General features: G+C 50.5%; 1 protein-coding gene across 1 annotated transcript; it reads right to left on the minus strand.

Moving 5' to 3' along the window:
* Positions 1-640: 640 nt before the first annotated feature.
* On the minus strand, positions 641-3,111 carry LOC144112535 (tubulin beta chain-like). The gene is made up of 3 exons (XM_077645341.1): positions 2,958-3,111; positions 1,020-1,456; positions 641-870 (listed from the first exon to the last, which is right to left on the minus strand). Exons 1-3 carry the CDS (start codon positions 2,981-2,983, stop codon positions 698-700), a joined length of 636 nt encoding a protein of 211 aa, XP_077501467.1. The 5' UTR covers positions 2,984-3,111; the 3' UTR covers positions 641-697.
* Positions 3,112-21,363: the final 18,252 nt, after the last annotated feature.

The raw sequence follows: 21,363 nt of genomic DNA on the forward strand, positions 1-21,363 counted from the left end.
GGCCTTGTGGTTCGATCGCTACAGGTTCAGCAGCCCCGAGGAGCTCGACTATCGCTGAACAATGAATTGGTCAAGCAGCCTCAAATGCTACTTGATGTCCTGTCGGCGTCTTCTCAGCGTGTTTTAGTTGCCTCAAGTAGAAGAGTCTCTCAAAGAATGTGTCGATCGTCCTAGTATTGACGAAGATCCCGTCACTGAAATTTTTGTTAAAAATCGTAAAAATATGAGACAAAAGATGGCTAGATAATACGCCAAAAAAACTCAGTCAAGTAACACTGAGAATAAGCTAAATGTATTCTCCGTAGCGATGTTCTAAAAACCGTCTCGTCTCGTATCAGTTTCGACAGCACAGAGAATTTGCCACATCATCAGACAGGAAGTATCCGAGACCAATAATAGCTCATCAAAACTTGTTTTTCTTAAGATCACCTTGCGTTCGCTCTAAAAGTGGTTCGATGAGAAGATTTTAACAGATTTTAGAGTTTCGTCAAAATGCCGAAAACGCCGGTCACACGGCTATTTACAGATGTGCGCACATTGCAATACAGTAAGGTTTAGCTGTTTTGCGTGACCATGCTTGTGACGCAGTCCGGCCCTACGACATACTAAAGTGCACAAGCACCTGGCTCAAAAACAAGGATCCATGACAAACAGACACTTTATTGTAAACCGAAAGAAAAAAAGCACTGCACACAAACTAGGCCTCTGCCTGGGTCTCCTCGAATTCCTCCTCGTCCTCAGGGGTGGCCTCCTGGTACTGTTGGTATTCTGACACCAGTTCGTTCAAGTTGGACTCGGCCTCGGTGAACTCAAACTCGTCCATGCCCTCTCCGGTGTACCAGTGCAGAAAGGCCTTGCGGCGGAACATAGCTGCAAAAAAATAATATATCAAGCAGGCGGGGTCACACTCCTAGAACTGTCCCCGAAAATGCGCTGTACCAGAAAATCGACAGCAATGGGTACCTACAATGAAAGCATGTGCTTTTAAGAAGCACTTTCAAATCAAACACGATGGTCACGTGTAAACTGCTCGGAGATCCGCTTGAAAAGCTCTTGAATGGCTGTGCTGTTCCCAATGAAAGTAGCAGACATCTTCAGACCTCGAGGCGGTATGTCACAGACAGCTGTCTTTACGTTGTTCGGGATCCATTCAACGAAGTAATTCGAGTCCTTGTTCTGGATGTTGAGCATCTGGTCATCGACTTCCCGATTGCTCATTCGGCCTCTGAAGACTGCAGCAACTGTCAGGTAACGACCGTGGCGGGGGTCGCAAGCAGCCATCATGTTTTTGGCATCGAACATCTGTTGCGTCAGCTCTGGCACAGTCAGAGCCCGGTACTGCTGGCAGCCGCGAGACGTGAGTGGAGCAAAGCCAGTCATGAAGAATTGGAGGCGAGGGAAGGGCACCATGTTAACGGCCAGCTTGCGAAGATCAGCATTCAGCTGCCCAGGAAATCTGTGAGGAATGGGACGGTGCTTGATTAGAAGCCCGCTTAATTCAAAAGGGGAGAGAGAATTTACAGAGGTATGTTGGGCGCTCTTGTTTGGGAGCAGTCAGAACAAGATTGTGGTAAGATTATAAAGCAGCTACAATGGTCAGTGGAGGCATCTTGTAGAATGTCGCGATTGTTGCCGCTGTTCGTTCAAAGCTTTTGAATATCGGGTCATCAAATTTTAAATTCAGTTCTCTTCACGCCAGTGCAGAGAACGAAGCCCAATGAAAGAACGAACTCATGGAAATTTCAGAAGTGACATAGTTTACACTCTGCCAGTCTGTTCTAGAGAACATTGAAACTGCATGCCTGTTATTTGCCTCAGCCAAATTACAACGGCGGAGAAACAAACCAGCTCCAGTAAGGTAACAAGATTTCTTCTGTTGCTGTTTCCATTCATTGGCAAAATCGCAAAAAATAAAAATGGATTCTTCACATGGACACTGCTTCGTATCCAGCTTCAAAGGTTATACAAATTACTACATTAGGAGAACATCGATGGGTATTAACTTTACCGGTCTGCCGGTTGTCGTGGCACTTTAAAATTAAGTGATAGTTCTCCAGGCCCTAAAACACCATCCCCCAACAATGGCAACCAGTATTCCATACTGACTGCTCAGCACGCTAATGTGGTACTCTGCTCCCAACTTCCTCAGAAAGTGCCACTATTTATCGAGGAAAAACTTCCATACCAAAACGTGGGAATGTGTATTCCCTTTTCCCGAAGAGAAAACGGGGATAACTGATTCCACTGTACGTGAGGCTTTATATGGAGGTCCTGTACGCTAGGATTAAGGAGCTGAACGAGATAAATGTGCGCTTTATAAAGGAGAAACAGTTCAAAAAGCATTCTCCACGGTCACACACCTAAATTATTTCCAAGAGATTTGAGATGTTTGCTTTTTGAACAGAGTAGTTTTTCATCATTTACAGCGCGAGGCCTTAATTTACCTTTTCGCCTCATGAGTTTCTGAGGTACAGTGGTGAAACACGGCCATTTTATTCCCAATGTGTGCAATCGCATGCTGTAGATTAGGCGCCGCTCCATTATTCCCGACGGCAGCCGCCTTCTCGTTATTGCTGCCGTTGCCAAATTCACTTTCTTTGAAGTGTTTTTCAAAGCTTCCTTGAGCAGCTGCTTGGCTGGCTATAGCAGGTGCGGTGTTTGTTAGTTTTTATGCGGACGGTGAGGGTGCTTTTATTTGCTTTCTTGCTCGTCATTGTATTTTCCTAAAATATTGTCACCACATGCACTTTATACATGGAGATTAGCTGTAGTGTATTACTCTAAATATTTTGTAAAAGACCTTGGCGACCGCAGTCTTTGCAGTGCTTGTTCCATAATGAACCGATCACTACCGTCGGAACTAACAATTCGGCGGATGGTGTCGACCTCTTTGGGCTCTTTATGAACATGCATGAGGCGCTTAAGTGACCCCTTGAATGAAGCTGCGAAATACTTACCTCAGGCATGTGGTCACACCAGACATCGTTGCAGAAACCAAGTGGTTAAGGTCTCCGTAGGTGGGAGTCGTGAGCTTAAGCGTCCGGAAGCAGATGTCGTAGAGTGCTTCGTTGTCGATGCAGTAGGTCTCGTCGGTGTTCTCCACAAGCTGATGCACTGGCTTTTGTGGCAGTAGAATCGAGTGGGTTGTTTATTAGAAGTCCAAGATTCTTCACCTGAGACACAATGGGCATTGAATTCCCGTACATGTGCAGTTCAATCCGGGGGTCACTGTGCAGGGGTTTCAGCTCCAATATTTCCGATTTATTTGGAGAGCAACGGAGGCCAGTGTTTGCTAATTGGGTGGTGGTGATGTCTACGGCAGATTGCAGGATATCCTGCGCTGTTCCAATTTATCCACCCGTTGTCCAGGGGGTTGTATCATGTGCGTATTTGGCTGTGTGTAGCCCTGGGATAGCATCAAAGGCCTTTGTAAGTCGCGCTAGGCAATGTTAAAAAGTAAAGGTGATACGACCGCCCCTTGTGGGTTCCCGGTTGGGCAGTGGGAAAGACTGGGAGGCGACATCCCTAAGATAGAGTTTTTCCGTGCGTCCCTGAATTAAGGCCCGAACATCTTGCCATCAGCGGGTGCCACACACGGTGGTGGCTAACGTCGTCAGGATATGGCCATGGATTATTGCGTCGAAAGCCTTATGAATATTGTAAGGCCGACCCTCTTTTCCAGCTGCATACCTTTGCAGGAAGTCGGACGCCGGCACACGTGGAAACCGCTCCCCAGTATAAGCGAGAGCCCCCGAATACATACGGGGAACGAAAATGGTCGCTTGACGCACGGACCCCCCCTCCCCCCCCTAACGACGTGGGCTATCGCCGGGAAGGCACCCACAGCTTCCCGCCGTGCCTCGTAAACAAAAGCGCATTCCCAGGAGGGCCGTGACGGACACCTGTCATGGCGGACAGGCAGTACTCGCCAAGAATGTGGGAAAACAGGCGCTAGAGAACAAAAGCTCATTCCCAGGAAGGCCGTGACGGACACCTGTCATGGCGGACAGGCAAGACTCGCCAAGAATGTGGGAAGACAGGGGCGACCCTTAATCTGGTTTCCCGGAGCTACAGATGAACCCCTTCATGCTTGTTAGCTGTGTCCCGCCATCGGTAGCGCGGCAGCATCGTGGGCCCTTTCTCCCCCTCCTCTGTTGCTGACGAGCGACGCGGACCGATGGTGGGTGGCGGTATGCATGCCTGAGGCAAGGATTAGCTCCCAAGGGAGAGCCTGTGGATACTCTCACTTGAGAGAGAGTGGTGGCATTTTTGGTTGTTTATTTAGTTTGTATTGTTAACAGACTCTGGGTTCGAGGCTAAGCCCAACCCAAGGGGTTGTCCCCATCTCGCATGTTATTTTTGATTGGAGAATTGATGATTTGGGCGGGCCCCTGAAAATAACCGCCCTTAGTCCTTTGTTAATCAAGTGCTTAAAAGCGCATGTAAACGGATGCAGTCCAGTCCAGTCTGAGCTGGGGCTCCATGCTTAGCATGTAACGTGATGCTACTTAGGCTCTAAACTGCCCGGTCGATGAGTAAAGTAGCGCAAAGTTTGTTCTTTTGTAAATTCAATTCTGTGTTTTCCAGTTTAACTCTCTGTATATGTATGTTGTAAATATATGCTCTGCTGTCATCATCTACAAGCTCGCCTCCTGTTCATCTTCCAAGCCGAACGACACTAGAGGAAGGATTTGTGAACCATCCTCGAAGAAACGAACGACCTTTTGAAATTCTACTGGCGCAGTCGACAGGATTCGGCACGTTTCATCTCAAGGCCAGGCATCGCAGTGACAACCACAGGCCATCCGACACGGAGCAGTGAGGAGCTGTCAATGAACGACTACACCTCGGCTGCTACCGAAGCTGGTAGAGCGGACGCATCATCCGGGCTCTTGGCGGCAGACTTCAGAAGATCTGCGCCGGGTGAGTGGGATTTCTTGCGTTTTGTCGAGGTTGGCATGGTTGCTACTCTGAAGGCTTAGGGTGCAGGTTTGGAACACGTGACCAGCATGGAGAAAAATTTCAGTCTTAAGAACTCCTTCAGTTCTAAATTCGGCCTAGAATTTAAAACGCATCAAAGTGTTCTCTCAGAGGCAGGACAAACGACTATTGGCCGCCTTGAGTTGAAATTTCAGGAGCGGATGAGACAGATTGAAAGGCAGGAGCAGGAGCAGCTAAAAATGCTCGAGCTGATTTATGCGGGCGGCGGGCAGCATGGCAATGCGTCCGACGGAAAGCGCAGAGACCATGCAGACCTAGGCCCTGAAGCTCAGAGTGTTAGTGAGATTACTAACGAGCTACCTAAAAATTTGGCGGAAGCAGTGAGTCAGAAAGAAGAAAAAGGAACGCATTCACAGGTGCAGGTAATATCGACTGCCGTGAACGGACATTTCATTCATGAAATCCCCTCCAGTAATGCGTTTGTCCCCGAATGGAAAACTCACCGAGGTGTTACCCTATCAGAAGCAGGGCGGGATACTATTCGTCGCCTTGAATTGAGTTTCCGGGACCGAATGCGACAGATTGAGCGGAATGAGAAAGAAGAGCTAAGAAAGCTTGAGCTGAGGTATATGGGTGGCAGGCAGGATTGCACTACGTCCGAGTTCAAGGACAGAGACCATGCAGACCTAGGCCCTGATGCTCAGAGCACTGGAGAGGTTCCCAACGATTTCCCTGAAAATGTGACAGAGGCCCTAGGCCAGAATAACAAGGAGGTCACTGAGATCAAGGTAGCAGAATCCTCAGAGGCTCTATCAAGTCAGATTGAAAAACAACTGTCAGAGAACGCAGCGATCCAGATTGATCTATTGAAGAGTGCTGAGAGTGAAATGAGGAGAGGGAAAATTTACGATAACACGAACGGTAGATCCAGTGCACTTTCAGAGCCGCTAAAAACACAGTTGCAGCAGTCGTGTCCGGATAAAACTAATTTTGAGCTAGCACTGGGGACAGAAAATGTTCACCAAGGGAGTGAGACCAGGTGTGCTCAAGATGAGATCCTTATGGAGAGCTTGGGTCACTTATTGCCCGCCAACGGAGCGTTTGTTCTGAAGTACAACGGTAGCGATTCCACAGTCAGACGCAATGACCTTGAAGAGTGGGCTGATTCGGCGACAGAGTTTGTAACGCATAGTGTCTCAGCACGAATCCTGAAATGCGCCATACAGCAATACTGCAGTCGCAGTGCGTTTTTCGGTGGTAATCAGGATCACTTGAGGATAAAAGATGGCAGTCTGCCAATCACCGCGAAATTGGATCGAATGGGCTTTGTGCCATCTCCGCCTCCTAAGCCGCCATGGAAGTTCCATGGCCCGATATTGTTGCAGCGAGAGCCCATTGATCCGCTTTTGTGGCAGGTCGAGCGGCGCAACCATGCTGGCCTGGACAAGGCGTGAATGTTCCCACTCAACCGACGCTCGGTGAGCGGGATGCCGTGTGTTGAAGACGGGCACTTACGAGGAGACTATATGAGTACACTCAGCCTGTGCCCGTGAGTGTTGTCCGCATACCTGTGAGCAGTGATGAACAATGCGGCTTTATGTGTGCTTCGAATGTGGACTATGCGCATTGCATATGTTGCTGCCCATTCAGTGAACTGTATAGCAGCGTGCACCAATGTTGCGCTTTAGTTTATTTTATGGATTGTTGCTTTGATTGGTTCTCGAAGTGTCGAGTACCCACGAGAAACTGTGCCCCTGGAGAGCTGACACTTGTATTGTGAAAGTGTTGCGGCCTTTTTGTTAGTAAGCATAAACGAGCTGAAAGCAAGCTCGGTTTATACTCTTAGAGGGGGCGTGTAAGGCTGCCCCTCTTTTCCAGCTGCATACCTTTGCAGGAAGTCGGACGCCGGCACACGTGGAAACCGCTCCCCAGTATAAGCGAGAGCCCCCGAATACATACGGGGAACGAAAATGGTCGCTTGAGGCACGGACCCCCCCCCCCCTAACGACGTGGGCTATCGCCGGGAAGGCACCCACAGCTTCCCGCCGTGCCTCGTGAACAAGAGCGCATTCCCAGGAGGGCCGTGACGGACACCTGTCATGGCGGACAGGCAGTACTCGCCAAGAATGTGGGAAAACAGGCGCTAGTGAACAAAAGCGCATTCCCAGGAAGGCCGTGACGGACACCTGTCATGGCGGACAGGCAAGACTCGCCAAGAATGTGGGAAGACAGGGGCGACCCTTAATCTGGTTTCCCCGAGCGACAGACGAACCCCTTCATGCTTGTTAGCTGTGTCCCGCCGTCGGTAGCGCGGCAGCATCGTGGGCCCTTTCGCCCCCTCCTCTGTTGCTGACGAGCGACGCGGACCGATGGTGGGTGGCGGTATGCATGCCTGAGGCAAGGATTAGCTCCCAAGGGAGAGCCTGTGGATACTCTCACTTGAGAGAGAGTGGTGGCATTTTTGGTTGTTTATTTAGTTTGTATTGTTAACAGACTCTGAGTTCGAGGCTAAGCCCAACCCAAGGGGTTGTCCCCATCTCGCATGTTATTTTTGATTGGAGAATTGATGATTTGGGCGGGCCCCTGAAAATAACCGCCCTTAGTCCTTTGTTAATCAAGTGCTTAAAAGCGCATGTAAACGGATGCAGTCCAGTCCAGTCTGAGCTGGGGCTCCATGCTTAGCATGTAACGTGATGCTACTTAGGCTCTAACCTGCCCGGTCGATGAGTAAAGTAGCGCAAAGTTTGTTCTTTTGTAAATTCAATTCTGTGTTTTCCAGTTTAACTCTCTGTATATGTATGTTGTAAATATATGCTCTGCTGTCATCATCTACAAGCTCGCCTCCTGTTCATCTTCCAAGCCGAACGACACTAGAGGAAGGATTTGTGAACCATCCTCGAAGAAACGAACGACCTTTTGAAATTCTACTGGCGCAGTCGACAGGATTCGGCACGTTTCATCTCAAGGCCAGGCATCGCAGTGACAACCACAGGCCATCCGACACGGAGCAGTGAGGAGCTGTCAATGGACGACTACACCTCGGCTGCTACCGAAGCTGGTAGAGCGGACGCATCATCCGGGCTCTTGGCGGCAGACTTCAGAAGATCTGCGCCGGGTGAGTGGGATTTCTTGCGTTTTGTCGAGGTTGGCATGGTTGCTACTCTGAAGGCTTAGGGTGCAGGTTTGGAACACGTGACCAGCATGGAGAAAAATTTCAGTCTTAAGAACTCCTTCAGTTCTAAATTCGGCCTAGAATTTAAAACGCATCAAAGTGTTCTCTCAGAGGCAGGACAAACGACTATTGGCCGCCTTGAGTTGAAATTTCAGGAGCGGATGAGACAGATTGAAAGGCAGGAGCAGGAGCAGCTAAAAATGCTCGAGCTGATTTATGCGGGCGGCGGGCAGCATGGCAATGCGTCCGACGGAAAGCGCAGAGACCATGCAGACCTAGGCCCTGAAGCTCAGAGTGTTAGTGAGATTACTAACGAGCTACCTAAAAATTTGGCGGAAGCAGTGAGTCAGAAAGAAGAAAAAGGAACGCATTCACAGGTGCAGGTAATATCGACTGCCGTGAACGGACATTTCATTCATGAAATCCCCTCCAGTAATGCGTTTGTCCCCGAATGGAAAACTCACCGAGGTGTTACCCTATCAGAAGCAGGGCGGGATACTATTCGTCGCCTTGAATTGAGTTTCCGGGACCGAATGCGACAGATTGAGCGGAATGAGAAAGAAGAGCTAAGAAAGCTTGAGCTGAGGTATATGGGTGGCAGGCAGGATGGCACTACGTCCGAGTTCAAGGACAGAGACCATGCAGACCTAGGCCCTGATGCTCAGAGCACTGGAGAGGTTCCCAACGATTTCCCTGAAAATGTGACAGAGGCCCTAGGCCAGAATAACAAGGAGGTCACTGAGATCAAGGTAGCAGAATCCTCAGAGGCTCTATCAAGTCAGATTGAAAAACAACTGTCAGGGAACGCAGCGATCCAGATTGATCTATTGAAGAGTGCTGAGAGTGAAATGAGGAGAGGGAAAATTTACGATAACACGAACGGTAGATCCAGTGCACTTTCAGAGCCGCTAAAAACACAGTTGCAGCAGTCGTGTCCGGATAAACCTAATTTTGAGCTAGCACTGGGGACAGAAAATGTTCACCAAGGGAGTGAGACCAGGTGTGCTCAAGATGAGATCCTTATGGAGAGCTTGGGTCACTTATTGCCCGCCAACGGAGCGTTTGTTCTGAAGTACAACGGTAGCGATTCCACAGTCAGACGCAATGACCTTGAAGAGTGGGCTGATTCGGCGACAGAGTTTGTAACGCATAGTGTCTCAGCACGAATCCTGAAATGCGCCATACAGCAATACTGCAGTCGCAGTGCGTTTTTCGGTGGTAATCAGGATCACTTGAGGATCAAAGATGGCAGTCTGCCAATCACCGCGAAATTGGATCGAATGGGCTTTGTGCCATCTCCGCCTCCTAAGCCGCCATGGAAGTTCCATGGCCCGATATTGTTGCAGCGAGAGCCCATTGATCCGCTTTTGTGGCAGGTCGAGCGGCGCAACCATGCTGGCCTGGACAAGGCGTGAATGTTCCCACTCAACCGACGCTCGGTGAGCGGGATGCCGTGTGTTGAAGACGGGCACTTACGAGGAGACTATATGAGTACACTCAGCCTGTGCCCGTGAGTGTTGTCCGCATACCTGTGAGCAGTGATGAACAATGCGGCTTTATGTGTGCTTGGAATGTGGACTATGCGCATTGCATATGTTGCTGCCCATTCAGTGAACTGTATAGCAGCGTGCACCAATGTTGCGCTTTAGTTTATTTTATGGATTGTTGCTTTGATTGGTTCTCGAAGTGTCGAGTACCCACGAGAAACTGTGCCCCTGGAGAGCTGACACTTGTATTGTGAAAGTGTTGCGGCCTTTTTGTTAGTAAGCATAAACGAGCTGAAAGCAAGCTCGGTTTATACTCTTAGAGGGGGCGTGTAAGGCTGCCCCTCTTTTCCAGCTGCATACCTTTGCAGGAAGTCGGACGCCGGCACACGTGGAAACCGCTCCCCAGTATAAGCGAGAGCCCCCGAATACATACGGGGAACGAAAATGGTCGCTTGAGGCACGGACCCCCCCCCCCCCCTAACGACGTGGGCTATCGCCGGGAAGGCACCCACAGCTTCCCGCCGTGCCTCGTGAACAAGAGCGCATTCCCAGGAGGGCCGTGACGGACACCTGTCATGGCGGACAGGCAGTACTCGCCAAGAATGTGGGAAAACAGGCGCTAGTGAACAAAAGCGCATTCCCAGGAAGGCCGTGACGGACACCTGTCATGGCGGACAGGCAAGACTCGCCAAGAATGTGGGAAGACAGGGGCGACCCTTAATCTGGTTTCCCGGAGCGACAGACGAACCCCTTCATGCTTGTTAGCTGTGTCCCGCCGTCGGTAGGGCGGCAGCATCGTGGGCCCTTTCGCCCCCTCCTCTGTTGCTGACGAGCTACGAGGACCGATGGTGGGTGGCGGTATGCATGCCTGAGGCAAGGATTAGCTCCGAAGGGAGAGCCTGTGGATACTCTCACTTGAGAGAGAGTGGTGGCGTTTTTGGTTGTTTATTTAGTTTGCATTGTTAACAGACTCTGGGTTCGAGGCTAAGCCCAACCCATGGGGTTGTCCCCATCTCGCATGTTATTTTTGATTGGAGAATTGATGCTTTGGGCGGGCCACTGAAAATGACCGCCCTTAGTTCTTTGTTAATCAAGTGCTCCAAAGCGCATGTAAACGGATGCAGTCCAGTCCAGTCTGAGCTGGGGCTCCATGCTTAGCATGTAAAGTGATGCTACTTAGGCTCTAACCTGCCCGGTCGATGAGTAAAGTTGCGCAAAGTTTGTTCTTTTGTAAATTCAATTCTGCGTTTTCCAGTTTAACTCTTTGTATATGTATGTTGTAAATATATGCTCTGCTGTCATCATCTACAAGCTCGCCTCCTGTACATCTTCCAAGCCGAACGACACTAGAGGAAGGGTTTGTGAACCATCCTCGAAGAAACGAACGACCTTTTGAAATTCTACTAATATCCAGGGCCAGTATGGCTCGAGTTGCGGCTGTACTACGCTTAGAGAGACTTTTTAAGGGCTAGAGACTCTTTAAGGCCGTGAAGTGCTTCGTGCGTTGAGATGTTTGGACGGAAGCTAAACAGAACATTGGAGAGGAAGCATGTTGTTTCTAGGAACGGTTGCAGGCAATAGAGAATAACGTGCTCGAAGAGCTTGCCGACACAGCTCGTTAAGGAGAGGGGGCGTAAATTTTGAAGGGTGAGGGGTTCGCCCGGTTTGGGTATAAATCACATACTGGCATAGGTGCAGGCTGACGGGAGCGTCCCCGCGTGCGAGTGGTAATTAATGAGCTCCGTGAGATCCTGAAGTGAGACTTCATACAGATTGAGTAGTGCATTGTGCGTTATGCTATCCGGCCCCGGCGCCGTAGAGTGGTGAATACTAAAGAGTGCTCGACGGACTTGGGTTAAGGTAATGTCGGCATCAAGTTCCGGGTTAGGTGGAGGTGGGTTAAGTGGATCTGCTGACTGAAAGGTGGGGGTATATAAGTGTCCTGTAGTTGGCCAATAACATGTGAGCTCTTTTGAAGCTCTAGTTTCATTAGATGAAGTGTGCTTACTTGTTTCTCAGATTTAGTGGTTTTTGGATTTAAGAGAGCGAGTAGGAGGGAACACGTGCGTTTAGTGCTTAATGTACCCATGAGGTCGTTACAAAAGGTTGCCCAGTTTGCGCGGGCTAGGGTGTTCGCGTATTCCTCAGCCTCACGAGTGAGAGTGGCTATGCGGAGTCTCAATTTACGATTGTGTCGCTTGTGACGCCAGAGCTTGAGCAGTACCTGTTGGGCCTACCATAAATGAGCCAGACGCGCATCAACCTGCGGTGCCGCAGGGGTGTTTTAATGCGTTTCCTGTTCGTCTGGATAGCCTCCAGAAGATGGTTTTATGCTTTATGGTTTATGGGGGTTTAACGTCCCAAAGCGACTCAGGCTATGAGGGACGCCTTAGTGAAGGACTCCGGAAATTTCGACCACTTGGGGTTCTTTTACGTGCACTGGCATTGCACAGCACACAGGCCTCTAGAATTTCGCCTCCATCGAAATTCGACCGCCGCGGCCGGGATCGAACCCGCGTCTTTCGGACCAGCAGCCGAGCGCCATAACCACTCAGCCACCGCGACTGCTAACAAGATGTCTGTCTAGTAAGTGAGAGTACGGGGTTCGGTTTGAATCAGCTGCCAAGTATGAGCGCAATTTATCCCAGTCAGTGAGGAGCTGTGAACGAGTGCTGAAAATCTTGGACTCGTAAGCAAGAATAGTGGAGACTCGAAAGTGGTCACTCCGAAGGCTGTCTTGGAGGACTGTGTGAGATTATTGATAATGTTCGGTGTGGCTTGGCCCATGTGAGATCGGGTGTGCTGTCCCGGGTGACACTTGTGCTAATGCGAGTGAGCACGGTGGGGTTTGCGATCAGGCCAAGGTTGTAATCAGCCATTGCGGTAGACAAGAGGTTATCTTAGGGGGTATCCGAGGTGTATCCCAAGTGCGCGTGACGTCTATAAAAATGCCCAAGCACAAGGAGCTTTGAGGAAAGACAGGAGCCCAGGATGCACAGAATAACTCTGCCTTTATCTTTGAGATTGATGTATCTGTTAATAATGAGACCATATGTGTGCCAGGGTGAGCTTTCTATCGCGGTATACTGAGTGTCCATGCTTGCGGGCGATTTTGTCAATGTGCTGTCTAGCACCGGCATGGATGCGAGTGTCAAGATTGCCGTACGTGGCGTAAGGGCTGCCGTGTGATAAACGGGTATATGTAGGAAATTTGTTTACGTCTCTTGCAGAGCGATGACATGAGGGTATTAGGGGAGTTTGAGATATATGCTGCTAGTTGCGCTTGTATGCTACGACCGTTCCAATGCCATATATTTTTCTTTTGGTGTAGTTGTTCAGCAGCTATAGTGCTGATTATACTAATAATTTCTGAACGAAATTCAACGGAACGTATGTATTGCTTTACCGCCTCTTGAGGTGTAATAGGGGTTCAGGGGTTGGATAAGGGGTACCAGGGGAGGCTGCTTGGACGGGCCACTCGCGTTTTTTAGCAGCGGCGGCTCCTTTCTGAGGAGTAGCGTTCCGGGATGACAACGCCTCCCTAGTCTCCTGGATGCGGGCTGCGGATTCACTGGCTTTAGAGGTAGAGTCCCGCGGCACGATGACGTCCGTCTTGGTACCACTAGGTTCCAAAGTTTTATGTCCGGCGTTCACGGTGTCCACACTATGATTTTCCGTCTGGTTTTTGTTATCTTGTTCGTGCGACAGTTTCGGGTTCTCGGTCTCCATAGCCTGCTCCAAAGATGCCTGGGCGGCCGTGGTGACCACTGGGTTCTTCCTCTGCGGTGGGAGGGGTGGTGATTCTTTTGTGCTTTGGTTCAAAGGTATCTTTGGGTGGACGGCGGGTGTCATGCTTGGACCGTTGGTTTGATTCACTTTCATGGGCAGTGTTGTGCTGTTGCTATATCTTCTACATCTTTGCTGTTCTCCCGGCTTGTATACTGGTTTGGTTCAATTTGCGGCAATGCTCATTCCTGGGTCGATACTCGGTCTTGTGCTCCTGTTCAGTCTTGTGCTTCAACGCACTCTTTTGCTTCTTCTCAGTCTTTTGGTTCTTCTGCTGTTAAATGTTTTCGACCACTTGGGGAAATATAATGTGCACTGGCACTGCACACCACATGGCCGCACTGGTGGTGCAGTTCTCGACATTTTATGAATATTGCGCCCGCTGGCCTCCACTACAGTATCCCCACCGCAAAACATCATTATTGGCACACCGTTGCTAAACTGACAACATAGAGTTGCAACGTGATAGCCATCCCACCAGACTGTTGGCGTCAAGCGTTCTGTTTGGGGGATCTGCCGATATGACATTTTCTTAAACACGAAGACCGGCACAAGGTAGTTTACAAGTCGTCTGTGAAAGAGCGGTTTACTTGTGCGTCAAGGGTCATGCGAACGCAAACATTATCTTATATAGTGCTGTCTGTGCAGACATTTTAATAATGTTGCACACACGCATTCTTAAATTTCACCGTTAAACCCTTTACATCGGATCTAAAAGAGCACAAGTATTTAAAAAGAAATGTCGCAGACACTTCCAGGGGCGTTAGCTAGAGGATGGATAATAATAATATTAATATTATTAACTATTGCTTTTTGAGGAAAGGAAATGGCGCAGATTCTGTCTCATATATCGTATATATGTCGAATTGAGAAGAGCTCGCGTGTGCCGCAACCACAGATGTGTCGTCTTCAATGCAACACAAACATAGCGAGATAGCCAGACTAACCTGGACTTGCAATAAAGATTAACCAAGGCCAACCATGCTATGCCTTATCTTTCGCTACGTATATTCAGGCGTAGTTGAGCTAAGCCGCTGCCAATTCACTCTCTCTCTCTCGCTCTCTATTTACTGCGCATGCGACACTACTAGTACCGAGCCACAGGTGTTACCCTATGCGCAAAGCCGCGCATTTCCTCAAAAGTTAAGTCTCAATTTTCAGTTCTCTCTTTCTTCTTTGCCCTAGCCAGAGGCGTTCCGCCGCGGCGCAGCGCTGCGCCTTTCCTCAAAATCCAACTTCAATTTTCAGTTTTCTCTTTTTCGTCCTTATGGAGGAAAAACGCTAACGCGCCCGTGTGCTGTGCGATGTCAGTGCACGTTAAAGATCCCCAGGTGGTCGAAATTTTTCCGGAGCCCTCCACTACGGCACCCATGTCTTCCTTGCGTCTTTCACTCCCTCCCTTATCCCTTCCCTTACGGCGCAGTTCAGGTGTCCAGCGATATATGAGACAGATACTGCGCCATTTCTTTCCCCCACCCAAAAAAAACAAACCAATTTTCGTCCCTATATGCAGACGACATAGCTTTGTGGTTCCGGGACCACCGGGCGAGGCGTTCCGCGTGCGGGGGTGCCTTCAGGGAGCCCTGACCGCAATCGATGCCACCTTGCGCGTCCTTGGTCTGTCGCTGAGGGCGGGCAAATCGGTGGCCATGGCCTCAGTTTCGCGCGCACCTTGCGCCACTGTCACTGGACGGGACTCCGATTCTTTGGCGTAAATCGGTGCGGTACCTTGGTCTAGACATCGACTGGCGCCTTTCCTTCCGCCCCGTGGCGACCAAGGCCTGTCTGCAGATGAAGAGGATCACCGCCGCGCTGCACAAGCTCACCGCTCGAGGCCAGGACATCTCCCAGCAAGCCGCGCTGCGGCTATACAATGCCGCAGCTTTGGAGGCGGTGCTCTATGCGCTGCCGCTCGTCACGGTGCGCAAGCCGCGCTGGAAGAAACTCGAGCTCCCGCACCGCAAATCCCTGCGCGTGTGCCTAGGCCTGCTAAAAAACTCGCAGTGCGCCGCAGCATTGGCCGAGGCAGGAGCGTGGCCGTTTGAGCTCCAAGCAGCGCGCAGGGCACTGAATCACATCGACCGGCTTCACCGGGCACCGGACGGCGGCTCGCTGCTGCAGCGTATGCGATCGCACCCGCGCTCACGAATGGGCGCGGTGCTGCTCGAGTATGAGCAATTCACACAAGGCCCACCCCCTACGGGTCCTGTGCGCCCTGTTCTGCTGCCTCGGAGGTACAGCGAGAGATTGTCGGCATTACGGGAAAGCGGAGCACACCCCTCTGTCCTGTGCAGCAGCTGGCCAGAGCCGTCATACACGAGGAGCTGCAGGACCATCTCCTTGTGTATACCGACGACTCAGTGGCCCGCGACAGCTGCTCCCTTGCTGCGACGGCTACCATCCCCGCCCTGCGACTGCACAGCCAGCAACACGCAACCTAACACGCAACCTTCCTGGGCTCCTCCACCACGGCGGAGTTGATGGGGATCCGGCTCGGGCTGGACCTGCTGCTCACCCTCGGCCCTCCGCCGCCCAGGAGTGCTCTGCTGTGCGACTCCCGAGCCTCCGTCAGCCGCCTGCAATCTATCGGCTGCGATATTTTACTAGTGCGGCAAATTCGCTCGCGCGTCGAGGGCCTCGCGCAGTTAGGATGTGCCGTGCGTGCACAGTGGGTGCCCGGTCACTGCGGCATCGCCGGCAACGAAGAAGCTGACGACCTCGCGACCGCTGCACACTGTAAGGTTTCTGGCGACAGCCCGTGGCCTGATTCAGCTGCGTATTCGGCCCGGACACCTGGAACCGGGGTCACTGCACAGCGATAGGCATCTTGGTTCCCCCGGCCGGTCCTCGCCTGGTTTATTGGATTCCAGACGGAGGATTATGCTGCCGTTTGTAAACAACATTGTTCCCGGAAGATCGACCCTGCGGGACGGAGGCAGTTAGCGACCGCCTGAACTATGCAGGGGTGGTTCACCCTTTCATCTGTGCCTGCTCGCTGGCGCCTCGCCCATTCGGACTTCCCGGAAGACGTGTTCGGCTTGACAGCGTGAGAACAGTCGTTCGGACGCGAAGAAAACGCTCTCTCTGGTGGGGTGATTGTCCAGCGACACCCTCTCTCTCCGGCGAGGCTTGTGACGGGTGCGTGTCGCTATGAGAAGTGGTGTGTGTGTGTGTGTGTGTGTAAGAAAACGCAAGTTAGGCAACGCCCAACCTGGCGAAGACCTCCTCGAACCTGGGGAATCCTAGGGACCGGACCCTTTTTAAACCGAACGACGAGTGCCGTGAGGAAGGAATCCTCGATCATCCTCAGATCTTCTCAGATCCTCCGACCTTCCCCCATCACCTTCCAATGGGTTCCAAAATCTTGTAAATAATGTAAAATAAACCCCCTGTACAGTTTCCTTCATAACCCAGTCCGACAACGTCATTCGGAGAAGGGACCTGCGGCGCTGAACGAGTCAGCTCACTCAAGGACCCCTCACCTCCAACATCTGGTTGGCAGCAGCTGGGATGGACCGTGCGACATCGTACTTTCTCAACCGGTAAGCGTTTCGGCATTTTGCTATACGATTCGCGAGGCTTCAGATTTTGAGAGAATAATCTAGAATCACTGGGAAGTGTATGTCAATTGAGAAAGGGTAATCTCACGACATTTTGAAGATAGCATTGCCAAAGCGGAGAAAGCGTTGTCATGGGCCTTATGAAATTGTCAATGTCGGACTTGCTGTTGTTATGCGAGGAACTGTCAATAGAAGTACAGGGTAAAATTACAAAACTTGAAATATGCAAGACAATTGAAAACACGTAGATGACGATCAGCTGGTAGATACGTGGAGTTTGGTACAGGAAGAAAAAGAAAAAGGAAGCGGAATGGAAAAAATACAAAGAACGGCAAAAGTGGGAAGCTGAAAAGAAGAAAGAAATCTAAAGCGATTCCAGCTTAAAAAGAAAATCGAAAAAAGGCGACAGTACGAGAGCCGGGTCTGCTGAAAGAGCAAGCGATGTACAATCATAGAGAATGAACAGATTCATGCAGCCCTATGAAAGTGGAAGGGACATAGGATTGTACCTGGGAACCTTTGAGAGAACTTGCGAAAGGGAGAACTTTACTCGCAGTACATGGCCGCAACGGCTTCTGACACTCTTGCCATGTGAAGTAGCTGAAGTCAAAGCGAGACGTAGCACACAAGACGCAGCTGACTACGAAAAAGTCAAAGCCAGCCTGCTAAAAAGGTACCGGCTGTCAGCAGAAGCTTTCCGACAGCGCTTCAGGAACACAATGAAAAACGATAGCGAGGGCTATCCGGATTTCGCGTATTGCATAAATACGAATCTGCTAGAGTGGCTAAAAGGAGCAGAGTTTTATGAAAGCCGAGACAAAATCAACGAGTGTTTTTGCCTTGAGCAATTTTACAGAAGCATTCCCCAAGTGGTGAAACTGTGGGTTCAGGACAGGGAAAAAGTCGACACAGTTGAAAGGGCCGCTGAGCTAGCAGAGGAGTACGTTTCGCGCAGAAGGTTGAGCACTGAAGAGGGTGCGTCACAAGCTCGAAACGCGATGCGAGATAAAGGGCCTAGCAGAAAGACGCGAAGTGCTAGAAGTTCGGAGCAATCGGAGGCAACGAAGGTAGCGCCAGAAACGCGTGAAGGACAGGCGAAGAGACAGGGAGCAGACAAAGCCGCGAAAAAAGAGTTTGAGGCTAGTAGGCCATTTCGTTGCTGCAACTGCAATGGTGTCGGGCACTTTGCAGCCAAGTGTACAATCAACGTTTGGCGTTCTGGTGCGTCGAGGATAACGCCGAGAATCTAGAGGTCCTTAAGCCATACCTGCACGAGCTGCACGTTAACAGGAAACCGTGCAGGGTGCTTCGTGATAGAGCCGCGACGATGGACGTTGTCCACCCGTCTTACGTTTCAGTGGACGATTTTACGGGAGAAGTCTCGTGGATAAAACAGGCAGCAGAAGAACACAGTGTATGCCTTCCAATAGCCTGAGTGAGAATTTGTGGACCGTTTGGAGAGCTTATCACTGAGGCCGCAGTTTCGAAGGCCGTGCCACTTCAATATCTTTACCTCTTCTCGAATCGATCAGACCAATTGCTACGCGAGAGAGGCCAGAAGTTCGGAAGCGGGGTGATACAAGCTTTGACAAGGTCGAAAACTCGTCAGCTCGCATCTCAACGCAGTAAGGTTCCCGAACCTCAGACAGCCAGAGACGCACCAGCCAGCATATCGTTGCAAACAAAAGAGGAGGGAAGGGAACCATAGAGGAATGAAAGCCAGACAGCTGACCGAGCCGTTGAGCGACCAGGGACTTCAACCACTAAGTCGGTAGAGGAGGCAGAAAACGCGGAAGGATCCGTTTTATCTCCAACATCGCGTAGTTTTGACGCCTTCTGCAGGTGGACAGGGAGTCCCTAATAAAAAAACAGAAACAGGATCCCACTTTGGAAAGACTGCACCTTACAGCTAAAGAGGGCATCGCGAGACGCAACATAACGATGCATCAGAAGGGAGGCTTACTATACCGACACTACCAGGACCGAAAAGGCAAAACATTTGATCAACTGGTCATGCCCGAAAAATACAGAGCGGACATTCTGAGTCTCTGCCACGTAAATGGCTGGGCAGGACATCTGGAAATCAATAAAACAAAGGAGCGGCTATTAATGGAATATTATTGGCCGGGTTGTTTCAACGATGCAGAACGCTACGTAAAATCATGCGATGCGTGCCAGCGCGTGGGCAAGCCGGGAGAGACATGGAAGGCTAAACTGAAAATTGTTCCATTGATCTCGGAACCCTTCCGCCGGCTTGTAATAGACACAGTAGGCCCTTTGCCTAAAACGAAATCAGGCTATAAGTACTTGCTTACTATGCTATGTCCCGGCACAAAATTTCCCGAAGCAATTCCGTTGATGAACTTGAGCTCCACAGAAATATTTGACGGCCTTTTGTCAGTGTTCGCGAAAATAGGATTTCCGGCCGAAATCCAAGCCGATCAGGCGACAGTCTTTACAAGCGCCTTGACGACCACATTCCTAGAAAGATGCGAAATAAAATTCTTACACAGCGCGGTGTACCATCCGCAGTCCAACAGTGTAGAGAAATGGCATTCGGTGCTGAAGCGGGTGCTACGCGCTCTTTGTTATGAGCATAAAGCAGACTGGGAGGATTGTCTGCCGGCCACACTTTTCGCTTTACGAACAGTCCCCCACGAAGCTACCGGGTTTACGCCAGCAAAACTCCTGTACGGAAGAGCCCTCCGCTCTCCCCACCGAATTCTGAGAGAAATGTGGGAAGGGACAGGAGAGAACCAGACAGTGGTTGAGTACGTGCCTCAGCTACTGGACCGCCTTAACAACATGAGGGAGTTAGTAAATCTAAATATGAAAGCTGCCGAGGAGGCCGCCAAGGTCTATTATGACAAAAACGCGCGCCTTCGTGGCTTCACCGCGGGCGATCGCGTGATGATCCTCCGGCCATGGAGAAAAAACAAGCTGGAAGTTCACCGGGATGGTCCAGTAGAAGTGTTGCAAAAACTTTCGGAGACGAATTACGCGCTAAGGGTTCCAGGCAGGGGAAAGCAGGTGAGAACCTATCATTGTAATTTGATGAAGCCGTTCGTGGAACGCAGCGGGATCGTCAATCTTACTCTAAATGAACCAGAAGAGCTGGAGAGCGAGAGTCAGGGTTGGAAGGGAGGTGCGGACGCTAGTGACAACGTGGAGAACATTCAGGCTCACTCCGTGAATGCAGATTTCCTAAGCGGGACCCAGGTCGACACGCTAAAGCAGTTTTTGAGCGAATTCGGTTACCTCTTTAGCAGTCGCCTCCTGACACACCAAATCGAGCTCACCTCTGATGAGCCTGTACGGTCGAAACCCTACAGAGTATCACCGCGGCAAAAAGAAATAATGGAAGCGAAAATTCAGCGCATGTTGGAGTTAGGGGTTGTAGAGCCAGCGGAAAGTGATTTTACCTCAACCCTAACTCTTGTTGAGGCCCCAGGAAAAGATCCTCTTCCCTGCGTGGATTATAGAAAGCTTAATGCAATTACCAGGGATCAGCTATACCCGATTCCTCACATAGAGGAAATGATAGAAAGGGTGACCGGCGCGAACTTCTTTTCCACCCTCGATCTCGTACGGGGATATTGGCAACTTCCCCTCTCAGAAAGCGCGAGCAGGTATGCCGCTTTCATCTCCCCAGCGGGAACCTTTCGACCCTTAATGCTTAGTTTTCGGTTGAAGAATGCCCCCTACAGCTTCTAGAAACTCATGGACATCGTACTGAAGGACATGCAGTGCTTTGCATTCCATTATTTAGAAGATGTGGCTATTTTTTCGGAAACCTGGCAAGAGCATCTAGAAAACCTAAGGACCGTGTTTTCCAGTTTACGACAGGCTGGACTGACACTGAAGGCAGAAAAGTGTAGATTTGGTTGCGCACAGGTGAAGTACTTGGGCCACGTTGTAGGCCAGGGAACTAGGAGCCCATCCGAGTTAAAGATTGCCCCGATCGCAGCATTTGCGCAACCACGGACGAAAACGGACATTCGCTCCTTTTTGGGACTACTTGGGTACTACCAGCGATATATTCCTAACTACTCACAGCGGGTTAGTCCCTTAACTTACGCCTTGCGAAAGGGAGCACAAACTAACGTAAGTTGGGATAACCAAAGAAACGCCTTCAAAAGCCTGAAAGAAGCACTCGTGTCCCGACCCTTGCACAGGACCCCTGACTATGGGAAAGAGTTCATAGTCCAGTGTAATGCCAGTGATAGAGGGCTGGGTGCTGTTTTAAGCCAACTTGGCTACGACCATGAAGAACACCCAGTTCTGTACATCAGCCGCAAACTGACCAGAATAGTGCGCGTGTTTAGTTTGGGCAGCGCAGAATTTGTCGTGTTACCTGTACGGAGCAAAGTTTGTATTTGAAACTGACCGTTGTCCTTTAACGTGGCTGCGACAGATG

This window comes from Amblyomma americanum, unplaced genomic scaffold (genome assembly GCF_052857255.1).
Source record: "Amblyomma americanum isolate KBUSLIRL-KWMA unplaced genomic scaffold, ASM5285725v1 scaffold_407, whole genome shotgun sequence".
Lineage (NCBI taxonomy): Eukaryota > Metazoa > Arthropoda > Arachnida > Ixodida > Ixodidae > Amblyomma > Amblyomma americanum.

Coding starts and splice junctions, on each gene's coding strand:
- LOC144112535 (XM_077645341.1), bottom strand. CDS start 2,983: ATGTCTGGTGTGACCACATGCCTGAG. Junction 1,457..2,957: donor GGTGTGACCACATGCCTGAG/GTAAGTATTTCG, acceptor CATTCCTCACAG/ATTTCCTGGGCAGCTGAATG. Junction 871..1,019: donor GATCTCCGAGCAGTTTACAC/GTGACCATCGTG, acceptor ATTTTTTTGCAG/CTATGTTCCGCCGCAAGGCC.